The 25,308-nt window shown below is 52.8% G+C and overlaps 1 protein-coding gene across 1 annotated transcript in view; it reads left to right on the forward strand.

The window, feature by feature from the left end:
- The window catches only part of NWD1 (NACHT and WD repeat domain containing 1), a 55,346-nt gene that overhangs the window by 7,391 nt on the left and 22,647 nt on the right, over positions 1-25,308 (forward strand). Inside the window, 9 exon segments of the mRNA XM_077119643.1 lie at positions 3,685-3,952; positions 7,387-8,252; positions 8,254-8,660; positions 10,801-11,004; positions 11,760-11,919; positions 13,455-13,572; positions 13,778-13,936; positions 17,849-18,046; positions 20,883-21,005. Of these exon segments, the coding sequence (XP_076975758.1) occupies positions 3,685-3,952; positions 7,387-8,252; positions 8,254-8,660; positions 10,801-11,004; positions 11,760-11,919; positions 13,455-13,572; positions 13,778-13,936; positions 17,849-18,046; positions 20,883-21,005 (2,503 nt within the window).

Below are 25,308 nucleotides of genomic sequence, written 5' to 3' on the forward strand. Positions count from 1 at the left end.
AAGCAATACATTTCCAAGCACAGCTCAACAATTAGTTGTAGAACAGATTTCAGACTTTGACACGGGCCACAATTCCACAATTTTAGGTTTTTATTTCTAGCTGCTCTAAGATACTGGAAACTATAATAAATATCAATATACTGATTCAGTATTCATACTCATTTGTTAAACCTGACCTTCTCTGTATAATTCCACCATCACCTTTGATCTTTCCATCCCTCTGTTTAGGGGTATTTGGGCTCTGCCCATTCTAACTTTTCTCATATTGGAAGGGGCTGTCACTAATATGGGGTAGGAAGCTGGAACTATCTGATGTTCTGGAGAGGCTGGGCTAGGTTTCAGGACTTGTCTGGACCAGGGACCCATCTGGAGGTTGTAGGTTTCTGGAAAGTCACCCTAGTGTATGGAACCCTTGGGGAATCTTATAAATTGCCCTAGGTGTTCTTTTTTTAAAAAAATTTTTATTAATAAAACCAATCAACATACAATATGAACATTCTTTTTTCCATCACATAGTTGTATATTCATCATCATGATCATTTCTTGAAACACTTGCATCAATTCAGAAAAAGAAGTAAAAAGAAAATTCATATATACAATACCCCTTACCCCTCCCTTTCATTGATCACTAGCATTTCAATCTACTAAATTTATTTTATCATTTGTTCTCTTTATTATTTATTTTTAATTCATATGTTTTACTCCTCTATCCATAAGATAGATAAAAGGAGCACCAGACACAAGGTTTTCACAATCACACAGTCATATCGTGAAAGCTCTATCATTATACAATCATCTTCAAGAAACATGGCTACTGGAACACAGCTCCACATTTTCAGGCAGTTCCCTCCAGCCTCTCTGTTACACCTTAACTAAAAAGGTGATACCTATTTAATTTGTAAAAATAACCTCCAGGATAACCTCTCAACTCTGTTTGGAATCTCTCAGCCATTGACACTTTAGTCTCATTTCACTCTTCCCCCTTTTGATCAAGGTTTTCTCAGTCCCTTGATGCTGAGTCTCAGCTCATTCCAGGATCTTTGTCCCACATTGCCAGGAAGGTCCACACCCCTGGGAGTCATGTCCCACGTAGAGAGGGGGAGGGTGGTGAGACTGCTCGTCATGTTGGCTGGGAGAGAGGCCACATCTGAGCAACAAAAGAGGCTCTCTTGGGGGTGACTCTTAGGCCTAAATTTTAAGTAGACTTGACCTATCCCTTGTGGGGTTAAGTTTCATATGAACAAATCCCAAGACTGGGGGCTCAGCCTATAGCTTTGGTTGTCCACACTGCTTGTGAGAATATCAAGAATTCAACTTGGGGAAGTTGAATTTCTCCCCACTCTCACCATTCCCCGAAGGGGGCTTTGCAAATGCTTTTCCACTCACTGATCGAATCACTCTGGGATTCATCGGGGCATCACTCTGGACAAACCAACAAAATCTCATGTCCTACCTGAGATTCCAAGTACTTATGGCGTTCAATCAAACTATCTACATAGGTTATATTAGGAAATGCACAGGTCAAAATATAAATTTTGTCCCTCTCAGTCTTTAACATCTATCTTTCTTTCTGATTTCATTTATGCCCCCAGCCCTCCTCCTTCTATCATTTTGAGCGTCTTTTCATGTGCCTTTTGGCCATTTATATTTCCTTTTCTGAGAAGTGTCTGTTCAAGTCTTTTGCTCATTTTGTAATTGGGTTGTCTGTCTTTTTGTCGTTGAATTGAACAATCCCTTTATATATTCTGGATACTAGACCTTTATCTGATATATCATTTCCAAATATTGTCTCCCATTGTGTAGGCTGTCTCTTTACTTTCTTCACAAAGTTCTTTGATGCACAAAAGTGTTTAATTTTGAGGAGTTTCAATTTTATCTATTTCTTCCTTCAATGCTCATGCTTTGGGTGTAAAGTCTAGGAAACCACCTCCTATTATAAGATTTATAAGATATTTCCCTACATTTTCTTCTAAAAATTTTATGGTCTTAGATTTAATGTTTAGGTCTTTGATCCATTTTGAGTTAACTTTTGTATAGGGTGTGAGACATGGGTCTTCTTTCATTCTTTTGCATATGGATATCCAGTTCTCTAGGCACCATTTATTGAAGAGACTGTTCTGTCCCAGGTGAGTTGGCTTGACTGCCTTATCAAAGATCAAATGTCCATAGATGAGAGGGTCTATATCTGAGCACTCTAGTCTATTCCATTGGTCAATATATCTATCTTTTTGCCAGTACCATGCTGTTTTGACCACTGTAGCTTCCTAAGACGCCTTAAAGTCAGGTAGTGTGAGACCTCCAACTTCATTTTTCTTTCTCAGGATACTTTTAGCTGTTTGGGGCACCCTGCCCCTCCAGATCAATTTGGTTATTGGTTTTTCTATTTCTGAAAAGTAAGTTTTTGGGATTTTAATTGGTATTGTATTGAATCTTTCAATCAATTTAGGTAGAATTGACATCTTAACTATATTTGGTCTTCCAATCCATGAACACAGTATGTCCTTCCATCTATTTAGGTCTTCTGTGATTTCTTACAGTTTACTCTGTATAGGTTTTTTGTCTCTTTAGTTAAATTTATTCCTAAATATTTTATTCTTTTGGTTGCAATTGTAAATGCAATTTTTTCTTGATTTCCCTCTCAGATTGCTCATTACTAGTGTATAGAAACACTAGTGTATAAAACAGATTTTTGAGTGTTGATCTTGTAACCTGCCACTTTACTGTACTCATTTATTAGCTCTAGTAGTTTTGCTGTGGATTTTTTGGGTTTTCGACATATGGTATCATATCATCTGCAAAGGGTGAGAGCTTTACTTCTTCCTATCCAATTTTGATGCCTTGTATTTCCTTTTCTTGTCTAATTGCTCTGGCTAGAACTTCCAACACAATGTTGAATAACAGTGGTTATGATGGACATCCTTGTCTTGTTCCTGATCTTAGGGGGAAAGTTTTCAGTTTTTCCCTATTGAGGATTATGTTAGCTGTGGGTTTTTCACATATTCCCTTTATCATGTTGAGGAAGTTCCCTTCCATTCCTATCTAGATGTTCTTTAGGATTGGCTGGAATGGTCCTGGTTGGGGTTGGCAGGTTATGACAGGTAGCAAGGTCTACCTGAAGGTTGTGTAAGAGCAACCTCCAGAGTAGCCTCTTGACTGTATTTGACTCCCTCTGCCACTGACACTTTACTTGTTACACTTCTTTTCCTTTTGGTCAGGATGGCATTGTTGATCCCACGGTGCCAGGTTCAGGCTCACCCCTGGGTGCCATGTCCCGTGTAGGGGCCTGCCCCTTTCTTGTAAGGGGACCTGAGAATGCATTTCGGGACACCCGTGGAAGCCATGGTGCTCTCCCCACCTCGAAACCCTTCACTCACTCCCAGTGGCAACGGCGTCTTCCCAGTCAGGTGGCACCCCAGGTGCCAGGCATGAGAGCCGGAGACGCTTGGGGGCAATGTGGAGCCTTTCGCGGGCACTTCCCAGCTCCCAAAGGTTGCGTGCTGCCCAGGGGAGATGCCCACTGCCCACGGCCCCTCTCAGGGACCTCCTGAGCCTCGAGTGTAACTCCTGCCACAAGCCCAGGGTCCCCACCACCAGGCCCGAGTTTCAGGGCGCCCCCCCCGTCCCCCCCCATCCCCCATGGCCAGGACCTGAGCGGTGCCCCTGTGCCCCCTGTCTCCCTGCCAGGCCCTGCTGGGCGCCCTGTACGGGCAGAGCCCCGCGCCCCGGCTGATCCAGGAGGCCGAATGGGAGGCGCTGCAGGCGCAGCGGGCGGCCAGGCCCCGTGACCTGGAGCTGCTGGCCCGGAGCTTCCGCAGGGACGCCAACGCCGTGCCCCCCACCTACGTGCGGCAGGGCCCGGGCACCGGCGCGGGGGACCCCGAGGATGGCAGCGTGGCCGCCGTCCTCCTGGGCCTCGTCACCCCGGAGCAGCGCGACCGCTTCCAGCGCTCAGGTGAGCCCAGGCCCCGCCCGCCCTGCTCCAGAGACGCCCCCTCCCCGGGCCCAACCCCACCCTGGCCCCGGCCCACGCCCCAGCCTCGTGACCTACTCACCCAGCTGCTTGGGCCGCCAGCTGGACCCTCCGCCTCCCGGGTGCACCCCCTTTCCCCCCTTTCCTCCCTGTCTCCTTCAGGGGCTCTGGCTTTGAGGCAGTGTTGTGGGGTGACGGGGCATCATCCCAGGTGGCTTGGGACCCAGGGGTCCCCCGGGGCGGGGGTTTCAAGCAGGCTGAAAGAGTGACCCCACCCCCCACGGGCCGCAGAGCCCATCCTGCTGAGGACATGGGTGCACAGAGGTGGGGGCCAAGGCGTGCAGCGGCATCTTGGATACCCAAGGCAGAGTAGGAGTGTTAGGCTGCACCCACCTGAGCCCAGCTGCACCCACCTGAGCCCACCTGAGTCCACCTCTGCCCACCTGCACCCCTGAGCCTACCTGCACCCACCTGAGCCTATCTGAGCCCACCTGCACCCAACTGAGTCCACCTGCACCCATCTGAGCCCACCTGAGTCCACCTCCACCCACCTGCACCCATCTGAGCCCACCTGAGTCCACCTCCGCCCACCTGCACCCACCTGAATCCACCTGTACCCACCTGAGCCCACCTGCTCCCACCTGAGCCCACCCCCCCAAGATGGCCTGTCCCCTGATCACCCCATGAACCCTCTCCCTGCCCTTTCCCCAACCCAAACCCCCCACCCCTACCCCCAGCCTCACCCTCCGCCCCTTCCAGCCTCCATCCAGGCTGCCAGGGGAGAAATCGGTTTTTAATATTGTGATTGGATTATTATATGTCAACGTTGATTTTAAATGTCAGTTCATATGCCCAAAATATTCAGTAGAGGAATCTATCATTCCCACGTATTTAATATTTGAATTTCTATTTGCAAGATATTAAATATGTGAATCTATATTTCCAAAATACTTTGTGAATTTATATTTCCAACATATTAAATATGTGAATTTATGTATTGGACATATCAAATATATAAATCTATATTTTTGACATATTAAATATATGAATCTATACGATCAGCATGTTAAATATGCAAATGTACATTACCAAAACATTGACTGTTTGGGTTTATATTTTCAACAATTAAATATATGAATTTATATTATCAACATATTAAAGATATGAATTTATATATTCAACATATTAAATTTACAGGTTTATATATTCAACATAGTAAATACAGGAATCTATATTATTGACATTAAATATGTAAATCATATAGCCAGCATATTAAACACTAAACATGTTGATTTATTTATATATGTAGAATATATCGATTTTTCAAGTATGTTGTTGCTGGCCAGGGACAGGGAGGGTGGCCCGGGCAGGCCCATGCCCTGGCGTGGCCATTGGGAGCCCATGCCTGCACTGTCCCCTGCGTCCACCCTGTCACCCGCTCCCAGGGTGCGAGGCTGCTGGGCCTCCACTGAGCCCCGAGTAGGGCACAAATAGCTCCGGGGGCCTCGCTGCGGCTTCAGACCAACAGACCCAGGGAGAAGTGCGGGTGGCGCTCGGCTCTGCAGCATCCGGCGTCCTCCAGGCAGCCGAGCGCGCTCTGGACGGGGGCCGGGAAACAGAGCCCACAGGCCAAATCCGGCCCCCTGCCTGTGATTGTCAATAGAGTTTTATTGGCACACAGCCATGCCCGTGCACCTAACAGGACAGAGCTGAGTGCTCGCGGCAGAGGCCATGTGGCCCGCTGAGCCGAAACTACCCGCTCCCGGGCCCTTTGCAGAAAAAGTCTGCCCTGGAAAGAAACGAACTGCTTGCAGCCCTGGCCCAGCCCCCAGGCTCACAGACACCCTGTGCTTTGTGGGTGTTTTGTCGGCGTCTCAGACGCCCTGCGCTCCCTTGTTGGCCTGGGGAAGACGAGCTCTGTCTGTCTGTCCATTGACTCAGTGAGAGTGGCCTGTCCACCCCCAAGGGCAGGGAGCACCTGTAGTTTTGTCCACTGCTGGATCCCAGCGTCTGGGGCAGAGTAGGAGCCGGTGAACATTTGCAAGGAAGAGAATGAAGTGGATGTGACTGGGGTTTCTTAAATCGCAGTGACACCCGCGTCACGTCAAGTTCACCACTCAAACGTGGGCACTTTAGCGGCATGCAGCACTCCCACTGCTGTGTAGCCACCACCTCCATCTGGTTCCAGAACATTCCCATCACCCCCCAAAGGGGATCCCCCCACGCCCCGTCGCCATCAGCCCCCAGCTTCCCTCCCCCAGCCCCTGGCGACCACCCATCCGCTTACTGCCCCCGTGGGTTTGCCTACTCTAGATCTTTCTTGAAACAGAACCGTGCAATACGCAGCCTGTTGCTTCTTGCACTCAGCATCACGTTTCCAAGGTGCGTCCGCGTGGGTCAGAGTCCGCCCCTTTTCTTGGATGAGCCGTGTTCCCTCCGTTCAGTTTCTCCGTCGTCTATGGATGGACACTTGCATTGCTTTCCTTGTAGCTCCTGTGAATAATGCCAGGATGGACATTCACAAACACGTGTTTGTGGGGGGTTCCTTTTCGGGGCTTGGGGGTCTGTACCTGTGGGGGGGGCTTCCAGCCACACTGTGCTTCCACGTTTAACTTACTGCATATGATGGGTTGCCTTAGGGTGGGAGACCTTCTCATGCTCTGCGCAGCCCCATCCCCTGGGGTGTCTGTGATTAGGAGCCAAATCTGTGCTCCTGGACCAAGCAGGAGCACAGCTTGTTGGGAAGGCAATCTCAGGGGTCCACTCAGACCTCCAGAATCATCCTCGGGAGGTGATGCTCTCTGGGATTTCACAGGTCCTCTGGGTGATGCTGCCTCAATTAAGCCGGAGAGCCCCCCTGCCCCTTAGGCATGGGCCCTGGTCACCCTGCCCAGTCTGGCTAAGGGCGCCCCCAGGCCCCACACGCTTCCTATTCCCCTGCTTCCTTCCTTCCTTCTTTTTAAACTTTGTTGTGGTAACATTATCTATCTCTGTCATCTCTCTCTATTAACTATCTCTATCAATCATTTATCTATGTCATCTGCCTGTCTATATATATCATGAAATTTACCATTTAATCCATTTTTAAAGTTGTTACTGTGGCAAGATATAGACAAAATAAAACTTTCCGTTTCCCGCCCTTCCGTGCACACAGTTAGGGTCACTTACTTCCACCACGTCCTGCTCCCATGGCTACCGTCCGTCTCTGAAACGTGTCCAGCCCCCACGAAGCCTGGGTCCCCCCCACCCCAAAAACGAATTTGTGTCTCCTACTTGTTTCATGCCGGGAAGGTGGCGTCGCCTCTGCCCCTTGGTGTCCGGCTGCTTTCGCGCCATGCGGCATCCCGGGCCGGGTGCAGGGGCCGGCGCTCCTTTTTCACGCCCTAGTAATATTCCACTCTCCTGCCCCTTTGCAGTTCTTGAGTGGGAGATCGAGCGGGGCCTGCTGAGCCCAGGGGATGGGGCCCCGGCGGCCACTGTCTTCCTGCGCGAAATCCGAGACCTGAACAAACACCTCCTGGAGCCCTGCACCCTGCAGACGGTGGACCGGCTCGCCGATGGCTGCCCCGACATGGATGCCCAGGGCCGCCTCGCTGGCCTCAAGGCGCGCATCGCTGCCGCGCATGCGGACGTTCTCAGGACCCACCACCTGCCCTGGAGCCGTGACCTGGGGAACCCCAAGGACAAGACCCACTCCCGGTACCTGAAGGAGCTGGGGGAGCAGCTGGTGGCCAGGTCCACCCATCAGGTCCTGGGGCATCTCCGCGAGCTGGACGCGGGTGGGGGGCAGCTGACCTGGCTCTTCCAGGACATCAGCCACCACCTGGGGCAGAGCGCTGATGCCGCCCGGAACTTCTGCGGCCGCCAGGAGCTGCTGGCCCAGCTCGGGCAGCGGCTCAGGCGGGACGAGGCCAGGCCCCACAGCCCCCTGGTGCTCTCTGGGCCCCCAGGCATGGGCAAGACGGCTCTGGTGGGCAAGCTGGCCGAGCTGATGCCCGGACTGCTGCGCCGCCCGGTGGTGACCGTGGTGCGGCTGCTGGGGACATCCGGCTGGAGCGCCGATGCCCGCGGCCTGCTCAGGAGCCTCTGCTTCCAGGTGTGCCTGGCCTACGGACTGCCCCCGCCCCCCGCCCAGGTCCTGCAGGCCCACAGCAGGGTGGTCCAGCTTTTCCACCAGCTCCTGCACACGGTGTCCCGCCGTAATGTCGAGTCCCTCGTCGTCCTGCTGGACGCGCTGGATGACCTGGATTCCGCCTGCCCTGCCCGGACCTTCCCGTGGCTGCCCCCCCCGCTGCCCCCCGAGGGTCCACCTCGTCGTCTCGGCCTGCTCGGGGCCACGCGGGGCTCTGGACGCCCTGCACCGGATGCTCCAGGACCCGGGTGCCCACTGGGAACTGAAGCCACTGTCCGGAGAGGAGGGGCAGGAGATGGTCCAGCGGCTCCTGGCGGCCGCAAGCAGGACGCTGAGCCCGGAGCAGTGGGACCTGCTGGGGACCAGCCTCCCCGATGGCGGCCACCCGGGACGGCTGCGGCTGGTCTTCGAGGAGGCCCGGAAGTGGGCGTCCTTCTCTGTGCCCGCGCCCCTGGCCTGCACTGCCCAGGACGTGGCGCATCAGTTCTGCACACGTCTGGAGCAGACGCACGGGCAGCTCCTGGTAGCCCACGTGCTGGGCTTCATCCTGTCCTCCAGGCAAGTATCTCATTTCTTAACGCTTTTTAAAAACACTGAGCAGGCAATGCACACACCATAAAGTCCACTCTTTCAGCGTGAGCAGTTCTGTGGCACTGAGTACGTCCCTGAAGCTGCACAGCCATCACTTCTCCCTAATGCAAGAACGTGCCCATTGCCCCCAAAAGAAAGCCTGCACCCGTTAGCTGTGACTTTCCTCCCTCTGGTCTCTCTGCCACCCCTCGTCTTTTTATCTCTGTGGATTTGCCCCAAGTATGTGTCTTTGAAAGTTTTTTGTTTGGAAATCATTGCCAACTTGTAGATGATGACTAGAATAGTGCAAAGAATTTCTGTACACCTGGGCTTCCCAACCTCAGCCCGCCAACGTTCTGGGCTGGATGTCTTTCGGTCACGGAGTCTGTGCCTGGGCGATGTCGGACGCTGAGCAGCGTCTCTGGCCCCCATCCAGCAGATGCCAGGAGCACCTACCCCCACCACCGCTGGGACAACCCAAAGCATCCCTGGGCGAGAAATTCTGCATAATCATCCATTTTGCCTCATAAACTTTGTCTTTTCCTCTCTTCCTGCCACTCCATCAATCTTTTTCTCTCCCTCTCCCTTCCTACCCTCTCTTTCTTTCTTCCCCACCCCCTTTTTTTAATCTCTTCTTCTCCCTTCCCCCCTTTCCTTCTCCCTCTCTCCCCCTTTCCTTCTTCTCTCTCCCTATCTCACACACACACACACAATCTTTCCCTGAGCCATTCGAGACTTCATCATAGGTACCATGTCCCCTCACCCTTAAAAATGTCCTGTACTTCCTAAGAACAAGGACAGTCTGACACCCCAAAGCCACAGAACAATCCGGAAACTCGGGAAATGTAGCGTGGGTACACTAACCTTATTAAATTCCCAGCAGTTCATCTTTACACTCTGCCAGTTGCCGCGACACTATTCCCCACGGCTATTTCCCCAGCCCCACCCACACAAGGCAGCACGCCGGATTTGGCTGCACCCCACACTCTTGGTCCTTTAATCTGGACCATTCCCCAGTCTGTCTTCACACTCTCAAAAAGCCCAGGGCAGTGATTTCATAGGTCACTGCTTCTCAGCTCTAATGCAGCACACGCCCGGGTCTCGCTCAAGTGCGGATTCGATCTGAATTCCAGGTGGGGGCCGCGACCCTGCACTTCTACAAGATCACCCTTTGGTGGGGGGCAGTGCGGGGCATCGAGTGCCCCAGCTCTCGATTCGGGGCGTCCTGTTCTCTCGTTGTTACGTTCAGGTTAAACCTGAGCGTGTGGTGCCCTTTTGGGGTGCAAGCGTTTCCCCTGTCAAGTGCCCTCTTCCCATTTGTAGTGAGAAAATCTTACGTATCGTCTCCGAAGTTAGCCTGCATTGAAGTTTAATTCGGGGCCGGCAGCTGGGAAACCAGCAAAGGTCACAGAAGGAGATGCTTTTAGGGTCAAAGGAAGGCTCCCCTGGGAGGCTCGGCCAGGTGAGGGTCTCAGGGCTGCCAAGGCCTGGCTGGTGTGGCCAGGGCAGTCCCGGGCAGGGCAGCTCTTCGGAAGCAACCAGCAGCTGCTTCGACATGTCGCTCAGATGCAACAAGCAGCCAAGCTCCGTCCATCCCCTGGGAAGGCCTGGCAGAGGCCAACACAAACTTGGGGCAAATCCACAGAGACGAAAAGCCAACAAGGGGTGGGGGTGGGGGGCCAGAGGGAGGGGGTCACGGCTAAGGGGCACAGGCTTTCTTTTGGGGGCGATGGGTGCATTCTGGCATTAGGGAGAGGGACGGCTGTGCAGCTTTGGGGACGTACTCGGTGCCACGGAATCATCCACGCTAGGAGAGCGGACATTACGGTATGTCCATGGGGTGCTTGAGCCCGTGGAGACCACGCAGCCTGGAAACGGAATTCCTACGCTCTTTGCATTTTGATGAGTGTAGCATAAACCACCACGCGTGGTCCAGCTCAGCAGAACCCCAACTCTCGGGGGACAGGACCCGCGGGGGCGTGCACGGGGCCCTTTACCTCCAGCCTCGGTTTCCCCAGCTCTTGAGTGGGAGAGCTCTCTCTGCCTCCCCCCCGCCACACCCCACATGGCTTTGGGAACCCCAAGGGCGCATGACGCCAGCCCCTGCATGCCCCAATGTCCCCGGCAGGTACGGCCTGTCCGAGGCGGAGCTGAAGGACGTGATGTCCTTGGACGACGAGGCCCTGCAGGCTGCCTACTGCGCCTGGACGCCGCCCAGCCGGGAGCTGCTGCGCTACCCGCCCCTGCTCTGGGTGAGGCTGCGGCGGGACCTGGGCGGCAGCCTGGCCCGGAGGCCTGGACACGGCCCCGTGCTCCTGGCCCTCGCCCACAGGTAGGCACCCCCCCGTCGACACGAGGCCCCCACGGCCGGCCCCTCCCGGGCTCGGGGGCAGCCAGCAACCGCGCTTCCCATCCAGGCGACGTCCCCATCGCGCCATGTGTTATTTCCACGTGACACGTCCGTGGCGTTTCAGACGTTCTTGGCCGTGTACGACCACCGCCTCCACCTCGTTCCGGAACGCTCTCTCCGGCCCCATTAGTCACCCCCCATGCCCCTGCCCCCAGCTCCTGCAGCCCCCAGCCTGCTTCCTGTCCCCAGGGGGTTGCCGATTCCGGACACTCCCTGGCCACGGACCAGGCAGCACCTGCCCTGCTGTCTGGCTTTGTCCTGCGCAGGGTATCCTCAGTGGTCAGGCCTCCCCTCCTGTCCGTGCCCCCGCCCCGTGGCATGCGGGCTGCTTCCACCTTCGGAAGAGTGAATAACGCTGCAATGACACGGGGGACAGGGGTCCGCCAGGGGAGATCCCGAGGGCAGGGATTCCTGGGTCTGGTGGGAACTCTGTGTCTCACGCGTGGAGGAACTCGAAGTTCCCCTTTGAAAGTAAATGAATTTAAGGCAGGAAAATGGGAAGCGCGGTTCCCGTAAATGAATGTAAGGCAGGTCAAACAGCAGGCGTCACAGGTGTTTGCAGGTGCAACGAGCACCCCCAGGCAGCTGAGGCTCACGTGCGCGACCAGGGGAGGTCGCCCGCCACCTCGGGCGCCCCCGGGGACCCCGGCCCCTCACCCCAGCTCCCCTCTCCGCAGACAGCTGGCCGAGGCGGCCCGTGAGCGCTACCTGCTGGGGGCCGAGAGCTCCGCGAGGCACAGCCTCCTGGCCGACTACTTCCTGGGGATGTGGAGCCAAGGGACCAAGAAGCTCATCTCGCTGCCCCTCCTCGGGAGGCCCCTGAACCTGGACCGCAAGGTGGGGTGCCCAGGACCCGCCCCGCTGCCCCCTCGCAACCACAGCGGCTCCCCACGGACACCTCATTGCTACCCCCACCATCACCCCCACTGCCACCCCATTGCCACCCCCGCTTTCACCCCCACGGCCACCCCCACTGCCACCCCATTGCCACCCCCACGGCCACCCCCACTGCCACCCCATTGCCACCCCCTCGGCCACCCCTTCCCACAGGGGCAAGATGTGCCCTCGCCTCCTTAGCAGAATTTGGGGGCCAACTTTCCAGAAGGAATAACGGCCACACCGTTTGGAAACATGTCCAAACTCCCAGAGCCCTGACCCCTGGCTCTGCGCTGGCCGAGCAGCAGGTCCTCCGTTATTCCTGACCCTTGGACATCTCCTCTGTCACTTCCACGGCACAGTCCGTTTTCCAGGCGCCAGGTCCCCAGATGCGTCAAGCACTTAAAAATGACGCCCGTTTTATTTTCCCATCACAGCGAAAGTATATGGCTCCTGCGGAATGCACAGAGGAGTTCCAGGACTAAAATTAAAAAACACCCGCTATGCCACCACCCGGGGAGCCAGGCCCCCTGCCAGCCCCATCTACCCACACGTTGCCCTCAGCCTGCTTCCCCTTCACCCTGAAGCTCTAGACCTCAGCGTCCTGAACCTGGTGGCCGCTCCCTTGTTTTGTCAGCTCCAATACCTCTTCCTGCAGGAAGGCGTCCAAGATTTCCTCCCTCCTGAACAGCTTGTGCTTTTCATTGTGCTCCCTCCACTCTAAGGCAGAACTTGCACATTTTTCCTTAACTTTTACTTTGAAATAATTTTAGATCTAAGAAGAGTTGCAAAGAGGATTGAGTTCCATGGACTCTTCCCCCAGAGCACATGATCAGGGTGGAAACCGACCACTTTTAAGTTTTTCCTTGCAGGTGGATGTTTCTTTTTCTCTTTGTCTCCCTCACTGGAGCTGGAAGGCCAGAGGCAGGGCCTGATTTCTTTCAGGATGCTGCCCTTTCCCTGTGCAACAGCTCACAGACCCCACAGCACCTGCAGGCCCAAGGACGGGGTCTGGGCCGAGGAATGCTTCCGACACACCAACCTGACCCTGCCTCTCCTTCTCTAACACCTGCCATAGCTCCCCAGTGCCTTCCGTGTCGTGTCCACCTTCGTCGCCTTCCCCACCGTGAATCCCTGCCCGGCTATATTCTTCAGCCCTATTAAGATGCTAACTTACTCTCTCGCTTCCGAGCCTCTGCCCATGCTGTGGTCTTGCTCTGGAGAGCTCTTATGTTCCAGCACATTCCACCGGGCAGAACTCTGAGGCCCAGCTCCAATGCTCCCCACATGAAGGAACCGTCTCTAGGCCCCAGAAATCGCCCATGTCCGTCACTCTGCCCCAGCCCTGACAGCGGGGGGAGGCAGGGGCATCCCTCTCAGCATCGCGTCCCCAACCCTTCCAGCACTGCTGGGGCCCACCCAGCTTGGCCCATGTTTGCAGAGTGACTGAGTGACCGTATATCGTAGCGCCTGGCTGCCTGCCCCTCCCCCTCCAGGTGGCCCCCCAGCCCCTCTGGTTCTCAGACTCCGTCGCCAACCTGCGGAAGCTGGAGGAGCTGCCCTACCACCTGCTCCGAGCCGGCCGCCTCCAGGAGCTGAAACAGGAGGTTCTGGGTGAGTAGCCGGCCCACTCGGAGCGGGCAGCAGGTCCCGGAACCCCTGGGGGCCACTCAGCCCACTGGAGCACTTAGCAACAAGGGAGACAGTTTGGGATGTCACAGCTGGGGATGGGGTGCTCCTAGCATCCAGCGAGTGGAGCCCAGGGGGGCTGCCAGGAAGAAGGGGCCTGCACCTCCAGCCAATCCCCTCGGCCCCACAGGCAACATGGGCTGGATTTCCTGCCGGGTGCTGTCCAGAGGCATCGAGGGTCTCCTGGACGACTTCAACCTGTGTGCCCCCCACCTGGCCTGCCCCGAGCTTGACCTGGTCCGCGAAGCCCTGCAGCTCTGCCGCCCCGCCCTGGAGCTCCGCGGCCTGGGTGAGTCCCACCGGCCGCCATGCAGAGCCTCCCGGAAGCCCACCGTCCCCTCGATCTCGCACCCACCTGCTCCCCGCTTGCTGGCCTGAATCTGTGGGTTCCCCCACCCCCTGGCGCGTGATTCTGTGATTGTGAGGGTTTACAGCAGGGCTGAACCCAACCTTCCCCCTTTCTCTGCAGAGGGGCAGGCGGGAGGTATTTGGGGCAAAACCGAGGCTATCTGTAGGCACTTTGCAAGAAAGAAAAGCTCATTCCCACCCAATATTTATGGACAGAATTCAAAGCAGAATAATTCTCAACGCGGGCAGCCTTTGTAGTAATTTGCCTCCATTGATGAGAAAAAGGGAGCAGGTTTCCAGGGAGAGCCCGATGCCAGGCTGGGGCTCAGAGCTGGCATACGTCGGTAAAAACCGCTTCTGGATGTGGTCTGGGGGCCGGGTTTTGCCCCTCCAGGCTGGGGCCCTAAGACTCTCTGTATCTCTGGGGGATGCACTGTGGGGGCGGTTTTATTCTAACAGTCCCAGCTGGTTGCAACTTGAGTGTTTGTTTCGCCTTGTTTTTATAAAGGTGCCCAAGCCCGTTTATCCAGAGTGTGTCCCCCATGGGTGTGACATTGCACACCCAGGAGGGACCATTCCCAAAAACGTTTCCTTCTTTCCACCTCCCTGGTGCTGATCTGCCCCTGTCATCTCCCCCAAACCGAAGCCTCTTGCCGGGGGCACCTTGTCCGCCAGCAGCTTCTGAAAGCCTGGCTCTCACTAAGCAGCTTCTTGTCAAATCTTCTAGATGGTTCCCTGTTGTCCTTGGGGTAAAGGCCTGCTTGGCTTTGTAACCTGGGTCTCCCGAGACCCAATTCCTTACTCCGGGATGCTCACCTCCCTCCTCAGAGACTTCCAGAGCTGGAAGCATCCAAGGTCGCCTGCCCAGGCTTAGGCATAGCACTCGCTGTGCCTGGGGACCTCCAGAGCTGAGCCGAATGCCCCTCCCCAAGGAGGCCTGGCACCCGTCCACAACTGCCCCTTGCATTTTCGACAGCTGCACCTCATTTACTTCCTTCTCCCCGGCCAGATTTGGGTCTCCCTGAGGGCAGAGGTACCGTCCACTTGCTCCGTAATGGATTTCCACCCCACCCAGAGACGGTGCCGAGTCCCACCCAGGGACACAGATTTTGAGCCCCACTGTCTCCATCTAGACCCTGTCTCTGTCCCTTACTGGTGATGGACCTTGTAGGTCCATTAAACCTCCTTCCCTCCCATCCTCAGTTTTCCCACCTGCAAAATGGGCAGAGGGACAGAGCTACCCACGGGGGCCTCTGGGAGGACTTCGCAGGTCAGTTCACACTGCCACGGGTCCCGAGCGACCTCAGCCAGGCCACAGCCACTCCGAGCTCAGGTTCCAGCATCAGGGAAAGGGGTGATCGGACAGCAGCGCGTCACAGCTGCCCCCAGCCTGGTGCCTTCGCTCGCATCCGTGCCCGTCGGCTGACCTCTGGCCTCGGCCCGGCCACAGCAGGGGCCCCATGGAGACCCCGAAATGGGTAGCGCCCGTCTCGGTCTTCTGGAAGGAGGCGGAAGCGACGGTATGAACCGTGGAGGAACCAAAGGCAGGGAGTGGGCCACCGTGTGGGCAGGAGCTTGTGGGAGGAGTGAAAAGAGGCGGATTCCCAGGAAAACGGCCTCGCCCACGATGCCTCAGGTCGTCGGGTTTTAAAATCTCAAATCAGATGAAAGCCCAGTGAGGTACACCCCACACCCACCAGCATGGCCGGTATCAAAGCCACAGACGATCATAAGTGTTGGCAGGGACATGGAGAGACGGGAGCCTCGCGCGGCGCTGGTGGGAGGCAAAGATGGGTCGGCCACTGGGGAAACCCTGGCGCATCCTCGGAGTTAAACATAGAATTACCCCGTGACCCGGCAGCCCCCCTCCTAGGGGTGGGCCCCAAAGAAGGGACACGGACAGACGCTTGCTCGCCAAAGTTCACAGAGGCATTATTCTCAGGTGCCAGAGGTGGAAACCACCTGATTGTCCATCAGCGGATGACAGAGAGATGAATGTGGGGTCCCCGCGCCGTGGAGTGCTATGCAGCCTTGAAAAGGAAGGAAATTCTGGTCCAGGCGAAGACAGAGACAAGGCTTGAAGACGTTGTGAGCGAAGCCAGACACAAAAGGACAAATAGTCCACAGCTCCACTTACAGAAAATATCTAGACTAAGCGAATTCATAGCAGCAGGAAATAAAGAGTTTGGGGAGCAGGGGAATGGGGAGTCACTGCCCAGTGGGGTGCAGAGACCCATTTTGGGGGAGGTGGGAGAGTTTCGGTCACGGATGCATATAATTGATGCCACTGAATTGCATAATTAGGAGTGGTTAAGACGGGAAAGTTTATTGTATCTGTGTCAGCGCAAGAAATCAAAATACGAACGTTTTCAAAAGTTCAAAAGGATATTAAAAAAAAAAAACACTGCTCATTTCCAAGGCGTAGCACTGAGCGTGGCCACCAGGGGGCACTGCTGGACCAGCGTTTGCTCTCGGGACAGTCCAGCGTTTTCCACAGCGCCCTGGCCGGCAAAGGACAAAACATTTAAAATAAACAGCAGGAGCGCATTCAGGATTTTTCCTTTTCCTTCAGGTTCAGCGTGCATTGTAACCGACCCTGTGTTTATTTTTTAAAGTTGGTGGTTTGTTCCTTGTGGACTTCGTGCCATTCATTTTGATTTGTTAAAATAACGCATCAAAATAGTATTTGTGTTGGTGATAGAGTTTGTGGGCCCCATCTTAAGTTCTTCGCCATGGCAGGTGGGGGTCCTGCCCCCATTCCCTCACCCGCAAACCGAGTTACAGGAAGCTGGCCCCGGGGCCCGAGACCCCATAGTCAGAACCGGAAGGAAAGGTCCACCTTGGGTTTGGAATTGAACTTTCTGGATCGGTTGCCCACCTCTGACGGGCCCTGTGACCTCATGCAAGCTGCTTAACCGCTCTGTGCCTCAGTTTACCCCTTTATAAACTCGGGGGTGTAATGATGATGCCTCTACGTGGTAAGCAGAAAAATATGCCCCTTCTCCCCAATATATATTCACCTCCTGATCCCCAGAACCCGTGACTATCACTCTATGTGGCAAAGATGGGCTTGAGTTAGTGGTCCTGAAATGGGAAATTATCCAGGTGACACGTGTCCTTGTGGGGAAGGCAGAAGAGCTGAGACAGAAGAGAAGGCAGTGCGCAGACGGATGGAGGCAGGGATCGCAGAAATGCAGCCACGAGCCAAAGAACGCCTTCCTCCCCCAAAGCCTTCAGGGGGAGCCCTGCCCCAGAGCCCCCTTCCTTCCCGACTCCAGAGCCGGAGACAATAAACTGCTGCCGTTCGAAGCCCCCGGGGTGTTTTGTTACACAGCTCTAGGGAACCGATACATTCTATGGCCAAAGTTCCCGGGCAGCAGGTCCAGGCCTGAGAGACAACGTGGTCAGCAGGCAGGCCTGTCCTTCCTTGCGCTCGGGAAGCTGCAGGTCTCGTGGGGTGGGAGGCAGGGTCGGGGGGAGCAGACCTCCATGGGATAAATGCACAAAGAAGCATTTCATTCCAGGTGGGCCTGGGGTTCCAGGAGGGTAGAGGGTGGGGCTGGAGGAGTTTTTTTGAGGAACTGACCTGGGAGCTAAGATAACGCGGAGGAGAAGCTGGGGGTGAGGAAGGGGTGGGGGGAGGGAGGTGGAAAAGCATGCTAGACCAAGGAACAGCACTGGCAGGGACCGGGAGCTTGGAAATCGCCTGGCTATTGCGGAAGTGGGAGGCTGGGGCGCTGGAGGGTGGCACAGGGACCTGTGGTTTTTGTGTCCGGCTTCTCTTCTCTCCCGCAGCCCCTCCCCCAGGCCACCATGCCCCTCCCTGCCTTAACCCACACCCTCTTTGTTCCAGAGAGGAGCATCCTGTACACTGAGCTCCTGGCCAGGCTCCTTTTCTTCACCACCTCCCACCCCGCCTTGGTGGGTCAGCTGTGCCAGCAGGCCCAGGGCTGGTTCCGGGCGTTCCCCCACCCGGTGCTGGTACCCCTCACGGGCTTCCTCCTGCCCCCCGGCGGACCCCTACGGGCCACGCTCACCGGCTGTCACAAAGGCAAGTCCCCCTCCCCCGCCTCCGGTTCCCGCTTGCCTGGGGACAGTGGAGGGCAGGAGTTTGGGGTTACTCCTGGGTTCCCCTCTGCAGGCTGAGAGCTTCAGGAGCCACCAGGGCTGCCCTTGCTGGCTTCTCTCCGCCTCACCCCACCAGGGACTGGAGAGTAGCAAGTGTAGATATGCTAATGAGCCCCAAGCCAAGGGTCGCGGACCCCCTCTGAGGTTGGCATCTCAACGCCTGGCGCCATCTTGCAGGGAGCGTTACCATATGGGCTCATACTAGCAGGTACTGGAAACAAGGGACTGATGTCTGACTGGCCATGAGAGGTTGATGGAACTTGTAGACCCCGCTTTTCCCCCCAGAAAGCCACCTGAATGTCAGGGGGAGAAAATTTAGTTCTCTCCATCCATTTGTCTTCTACCCATCCATTCTTCTTTCCATCCACCCACCCACTGCTCCATCCAACTTTCCCTCCTTTCATACATTCCTTCTTTCCCTTTTTTCCTTCAAACAACCTTTCATCCTTCACGCATCCTTCTACCCATCGACCCACCCAACCATCCATCTATCATCCTTCCTTACGTCTGTCCATCCTTCTACCCATCCACCCATCTACCCATCCATCCATCCATCATCCATTCTACCCATTCACCATTCATCTACCCATCCATCCATCCTTCCTTCCTTCTGTCTACCCACTCATTCACCCATGAATCTACCCACCATTTTTCCATCCATCCATCCATTCTCCCATTCATCCATTCTTCTTTCCTTCTTTTCTTCCTTCTTTTCTTTCTTCTCTCTATCCGTCTGCCCGTCCACCCACCTATCCTTCTTTCTATCCATCCATCACCCATCCATCCGTCCACCTCTCTATCCACATTATTTGTCTTTCCACATCCCCTTATCCTGCCACCTCTCATCCACTCACCTACCCCTCCATTATCTACGCCCAACCATTCATCGACTCACCCACCCATCTGCAAGTTGATTCATCCATCTACCCCTCTAAGCACCTATCCATCTCCTGCCCACCCAGCCAACCAACCGTCTATTTATCCACTTACCCACCCATCCATCCCTTATCTACATACCTCAGGCTCTCACATTAATTGTGAGGCCAATGGACACAATCAGCTTGTGGTTCGAATGTCAGGGTTGTTGCAATTCAGGCTCTCTCCATGTCATAGCACCTGGGAGGGAAAGCCAAATTCCCAAGGGACATGGCTTCCAAAATGAAAATTCTCCCTTCCTTGTTGGGATCCATCTGATCAGAGACGCTAAGTTCAAAGTGTGGAGGGATTTATTTAGGGCAGTCACCAGGATATCATATTGAGAAGGATTCTGAATCTGGTTTGGTGGGAAACAGCATGTTTTGTTAGAATTAAGGTTCGTATGCTGTAACAAAGCCAGTGGCTGAAATAAAGCAGAAGTTCGTTTCTCTTTCATAGTCCAAATATGGACTAATGTGATGTCTTTTCTGGGTGCCTGGGACTCGAGCTCCTTCAATCTCATGGCTCTGCCGTTTTCAATGTGAAGCTCCCATTTAATGGCCCAATGCAGCAGCTGCAGCTCCTGCCATCATGATTACATCCCAGTCAGTGAGAAGCAGGGAAGGGAAGTGCATGGCCAACCCTACCCCTTTAAGGGCAGGACCTGGAAATAGAACTTACCGCTTACACCCTGTCTCACTGGCCAGCATGTAGCCACTTGGCCATTCTCAACTGCAGGAGAGCCATGTACTCGGCCAAAAGTCATGGGTTTTACTACTATAGGAGGAATGACAGGGTGGCTACGAATGGCATATCCCTGTCCCAGCCTGTCTACCACGGGAAAAAAAGAATGGGAGATCTGTATCTGTCCTCTCTGGTGCAGGGAGGTGTCCACAATGGATTTTGGTTTAGTTTTATGTGTCCAACCCCCGTGCTCTGTCCTACAAGCCTGAGCCAGTGTAAAACTGAGAGTTCCTGCCCCACTTTGAGTTTCAGTTTCTGTATTTTAAAAATGAGAAGCTTGAGTTAAAAAATTTCAAGTCACACAGTGAGATAGTGACCAGAAAAAGGAAGGGGGGGAGAAAAAGAGGACGGGAGGACCAAAAGACCAAACCTTGGGTCTTCATTCCCCACTCTAATGAAGTGGAAGCAAAATCTAATTCAGCACACACACCCATTTTACATACGGGGAAACCGAGGCTCAGAAGGAAAGTACTTCTTGGAGGACATCCCATCTGCCCTGGTCTTTTATCTGTGCATCTTGTGCCTCTCTCTCTCTCCTCACTGATTGTTCCAATCAGAGCCCACCCATCCACCCTTGGGCTATGGGCACCCAAACGGCTGGCAAATATTTTTTTCCTTTGGGGACCCAACTTTTATTTTCCACATATGTCGAACTCAAAGAGAAGTCACAGCAGACTCTTCATTCTTGTACTTTATAATTCCAGGTCTGAGTCTTACCCAGCTAGGGCAGAGCTTCCCACCTTGGGTACCACTGACATTTGGGGCTGGCTCATCCTTGGTTGTGGGGGGCTGTGCCATGCATACTAGGGTGTTTGTGGCACCCCTGGCCTCTACCCACTAGATGCCAGGGGCAGAGTCACTCCTGGTTGAGAACCACCAAACTAGAGCGACACATATCACCAAGCGGTTACTTGGTTCCTCTTCCTACCTAAGCCGCACACACCTCGCAGCTGAAAGTTTCAATCCGGTTTCAGATTCTTGGCTCTACCACGAACGTGTCTGTGCCTCAGTTTCCCTTCTGTGGAGCAGGGGCTTATTAGAGGGCCGTGGTGGAGGGCTCCGACACGGGGGCTGATGCCTTGCTGTCGTCTCGGCTTCAGGCATCACCGCCATGGCGTGGAGCCTGGAGGAGGAGCTGCTGGTGGTGGGCACCCAGGACGGCATTGTAGCAGTGTGGGACACGAGGGAACAGCAGGTGGTCCACCTGCTCACCGGACACACAGGTGAGACTCGGGGAGTGGGGACATGGTCAGCTTCCTGCTAGTGCCCCTCGGCAAACACTCAGTCCCCAGACCGCCTCCACCACGAAGTTTCTCTATATGGAAACTCCAGTGTTTGTTCCTGTATCAGTCAGCTATAGCTGTGTAACAAACCGCCTTCCAAAAAAAAAAAAACAACAACGCAGTAGCTTCAAACAAGTTGTTCCTCTGACCCGCCTTGTGAGGGTTGGCCACTCTGGCCAGGCTCAGTTGGGCAGTTGTTCTGGTTGCAGCTCACACATCTGCAGCTCAGACGCAGAATTGTTGACTGAGACGTGGTCCCATTCTCCAGCAGGCTGGCCCCGGAGGAGGCAGGGTTTCAAGAGAGACAGAGCCTAAGCGCCAAGGGTTCATAAGGCCCAGGCTTAGAACTGGGCCCCAGTTCCACCCCCGAGGCCAGAGGAGGTCATGGAGACAGCACAGAATCAATGGGAAGGGAATGGCTCTCCTTCAGAGAAGGAGAGCAGCTGCAGAGCCACGAAGCAAACAGTGTATTCGGGGAGGGGAAAGGATTGCCGTCCCATTTGCAATTAGTCTCCCACAGCTGCCCACATGCTAATGAGGGTTTTCCTTTCTGCAGAGTCCCATCCCAGGTATTGTTCATGCACTCAAGCAATTATTGAGAACCTACTGTGTACCAGCCCCTGTTGAGGGCACTGATGGACCAGGGTGAGAAGACCAGGCTCTCTCGCCTTGGGTGCAAAAAAATAAAAAACCTCCATAGTCAAGATCACTAATATAATAATACAAAATCAAAAATAATAATAATGCAAAACACGCATGACAAGCAAAATATCACCTTCTAGATAAAGCTAGCATCAGGAGCAAGGAAACATCAGCAATTTAACACTCCCTTAAATTCTGCACCGGGATTGAGTGCCTCGCTCACCTCACCCTAATCGCGGACCCCAAGTCAGAGTCATGCATCCGGGAGGGTGAAACGGACCACCATGCCATTACGAGTTGGGACAAGTGTCATCTGGAAAACAGGGTGTAGGTAAACGTCCAAAATGTAGGGCTGGTGGGGAAGGCCTTTCTCAGAGCAGGGAGCGTTTCCAGTGAGACAGAAGGGGTGTGAAGGGAGGCATCTGCAAAGTGCAGGGAAAGGACGAGCTCAGGAGGCAGCAAGTGCAAAGGCCCGGAGAGGAGAGCGAGGCTGTCGTGTCTGTGGAGAAGAACGGGGAAGAGCAGAAGAGGGGAGCTGGCAAGGCTGGCAGGTGCCTGTGCAGGGACCTGTGAGCTCTAAAGTGAGGAGAAGCTGCTGGAAGGCCTGAGGCCTGGAAGGGAATACTCCCCTGTGCATTAAAGATAGTATGTCAAATTGAAGAAGCCACTCGCAAAAAACAAATGTTGTCTGATGCCATTGACAGGAGACATCCAGAATCATCGGCACATCCCCAGAAGGAAAGTAGATTAGTGCCTGGGGTTTGGGGGGAAGGGGCAATGGGAGTGATGGCTTTTTAGGGTGATGAAAATATTCCAAATGTACAGAGATGCGCATGTATCAAAAACCACCGACTTGCTCGATTTGACAAGCAATGGGTGATTTGATGGTACGTGAATCAAAATATCAATTACTGCCCTCCAAGTATATGCCCAGTGTTTTATATTTTTCTCAACATTTTGCACCACATTCTTTTGTTTCCTCTGAATCTTACTTTTAGCAGCTTTATCCAGATAGGATTTGCATGACATGAAACTCAGCTGTTTCAAATGTACAGGTCAGTGACTTTTAGTAAATTCGAGTTATGCAACCATCACCACAGTCCAGGTTTAGAAAATTCCCATTAACCCCAAAAAGATCTCCTGTGCCCCCCATGCCCAGCCAGTTTTCATTCCCAGCCGCAGCGCCTGGCAGCCACAGAGCTGCTCTCTGTCGCTAAAGATTACCTGTCCTGGGACATTACATTATACAACACAACACGAAGGCTTCTGCACCCAGCTTCTCTCACCGAGCAGAATGGGTTTGAAATAAATCCATGTTATCAATAGTCTGCTCTTTTTCATGGCTGCATAGTACTCCACTGTCTGGACAGGCTGTAGGGTGTTTAAATATTAATACTCAATGCACACTTGCTCTGATATTTTAGCTCACATGACTTGTGCTGCTATGATCCAGCAAAATCTCCAAATGATAACGTTTCACTGTAGCAAATATTTCATTGTTCCTAAGAGGTCGTGTTCCAGAACTTATTAAGCTATTTTATTTTATTATTTTAGGCTATTCCTAGTTCTCTGCTGTTATGAGCAATGCCAGGGTGAGTTCCTCTTTAGGTTGAATTAATGCTTTTTCCTTCTGTTAAATATTTCCAATGATTTGGCGGGTTTGGCCATGGCTGAGGGTTTCGAGAAGGGTCACTTTATCATTTTCCAAATGGGCTATGGCAGGAAAAAAACACCCTCTGAGTTTCCCTACATGAGACAAATTCATCTTCCTCTTTTGGGGGTGTGGGGTGGGGTGGAGGACTGATAAGGAATCTATCAAATCAGAATCCATCCCTTTTATTGGCATCAGGACAGCACACTGTACCATTGATCTGATCAATATTTGTATTTGTGTTTGTGTGTCTGAGCCGTTTGTTTGTGACCTGAGCCCATTTACCAATTCAATCTTGAATTACTATTTTTGTAAAGGGCAACACTCTTATTTTTTTGTAATCAGAAAAAAAAAAAAGAAAAGAAACCATCATGGGTGCATATGATGCGGAAAATGAAAACTCCCCATCCCACAGTGGAATCCCAGAGCTGGCTTGGGTGGCTCGTAAGAGCCCACTGTGAAAATGTCAGGAATTTCACGAGCCATTGGGCAAACCCACAGCAGGAAAACTTAAATCACAGAAACGTACAGTTTAAGATTCATCTTCAGGCAAAAGTAATAAATAGGTCAAATTAAAGCAATCAAAACTTAAAAATGAATATAAAAAAAGTAATAAACCAAAGTTTAAGAATATAATTATTTGTTTATTTTATTTATTATTTTGAATGTGGCCATTATTTTTTTTAATCACATTTTACTGTTGTCTAAACCCTTGGCTGATGTTCGTGGTTGGAGGAAATGGTGATTTTCCCCACTCAGGAACATACTTTTTTTTTGCATGGGCAGGCACTGGGAATTGAACCCAGGTCTCGGGCATGGTAGGTGGGAACCCTGCCTGCTGAGCCACCGTGGCCCACCCAGGAACATACGTTTGGCTGCTAGAAATTGTCCTTGGTGGGCATATTTCTATGAGGTCACTTGACAAGGGCTACAAATCAAGGATTTCCCACTCCCCTAGAGAGTCGCTTGTTAAACATTTACCAGCTGCTTATGGTGCAAAATGATACATAATAATACACAAAACATGACACAGCTGAGCTAAGAGCTTAGTAGCTCTCTTCTAGGCCTTTCTCCCAGGGGGTTCTGTTTGTGTTCCTTTGGATTTAAAATAAAAATATGTATATTTGTATTTTTTATATATGCAGAAAAATATGGTCATCTAGATTTTTGCAACCTGTTTTTTTTAAATAACACAATACATTTCACCCCTTTCCGTATCACACCTATATCCTTAATTCATTTTAGCAAGGCTGCAGTATTTTATTTGTCGGTATCTGTTGAAAAGCATTATTACATTAATTGATTTTTTGTTGAACCATCCTTGCATTCCTGGTATGAATCCCACTTTATCGTGATAGATAACTCTTTTCATGTATCATTGGATTTGATCTGCTAGAATTTTATTGAGAATCTTTGCAATACTGTTCATTAGGGAAATTGGCCGGTAATTTTCCTTTCTTGTAATGTCTGTATCTGGTTTTGGTATTAAAATGATATCAGGTCATGCTGTTTTGCATAGTGGAGTGGCAGCTGGCTTCCACTGTGAAACATGATGCGAGGGCTGGACGCCTTGGCTCTGGGTTCAAATCCTGCTCCACTATTGAGTATCACCGTGCCTGGAGGTGCACCTGTCTCAGCATCTAGATGGGGGGTAATAATCATAACCCATCAGTCGGGGTGAGGGTTAATGGGGCTTAACCTGCAAAGAATGCTGAAGTTATGCTGACACTTGGAAAACATCCAAGGAGAAGTATCGGTTCTTATAAAAAGCATTATTATACTGAGCAGGTCAGTGGGCGTTCATCCATTTTACTATTTTTAGTGCCTGCATAATATTCTCTGTATCATTTAACCAATTCCTTTTTTGTAGACATTAAGGTTGGGTGCAATTTCTTTGATGATACAAACAATACTGAAATTAAAATCCTTCTATGTCTTTGCACATGATTG

The sequence above is a fragment of the Tamandua tetradactyla genome, chromosome 11 (assembly GCF_023851605.1).
Source record: "Tamandua tetradactyla isolate mTamTet1 chromosome 11, mTamTet1.pri, whole genome shotgun sequence".
In the NCBI taxonomy this organism is placed as follows: Eukaryota; Metazoa; Chordata; class Mammalia; order Pilosa; family Myrmecophagidae; genus Tamandua; species Tamandua tetradactyla.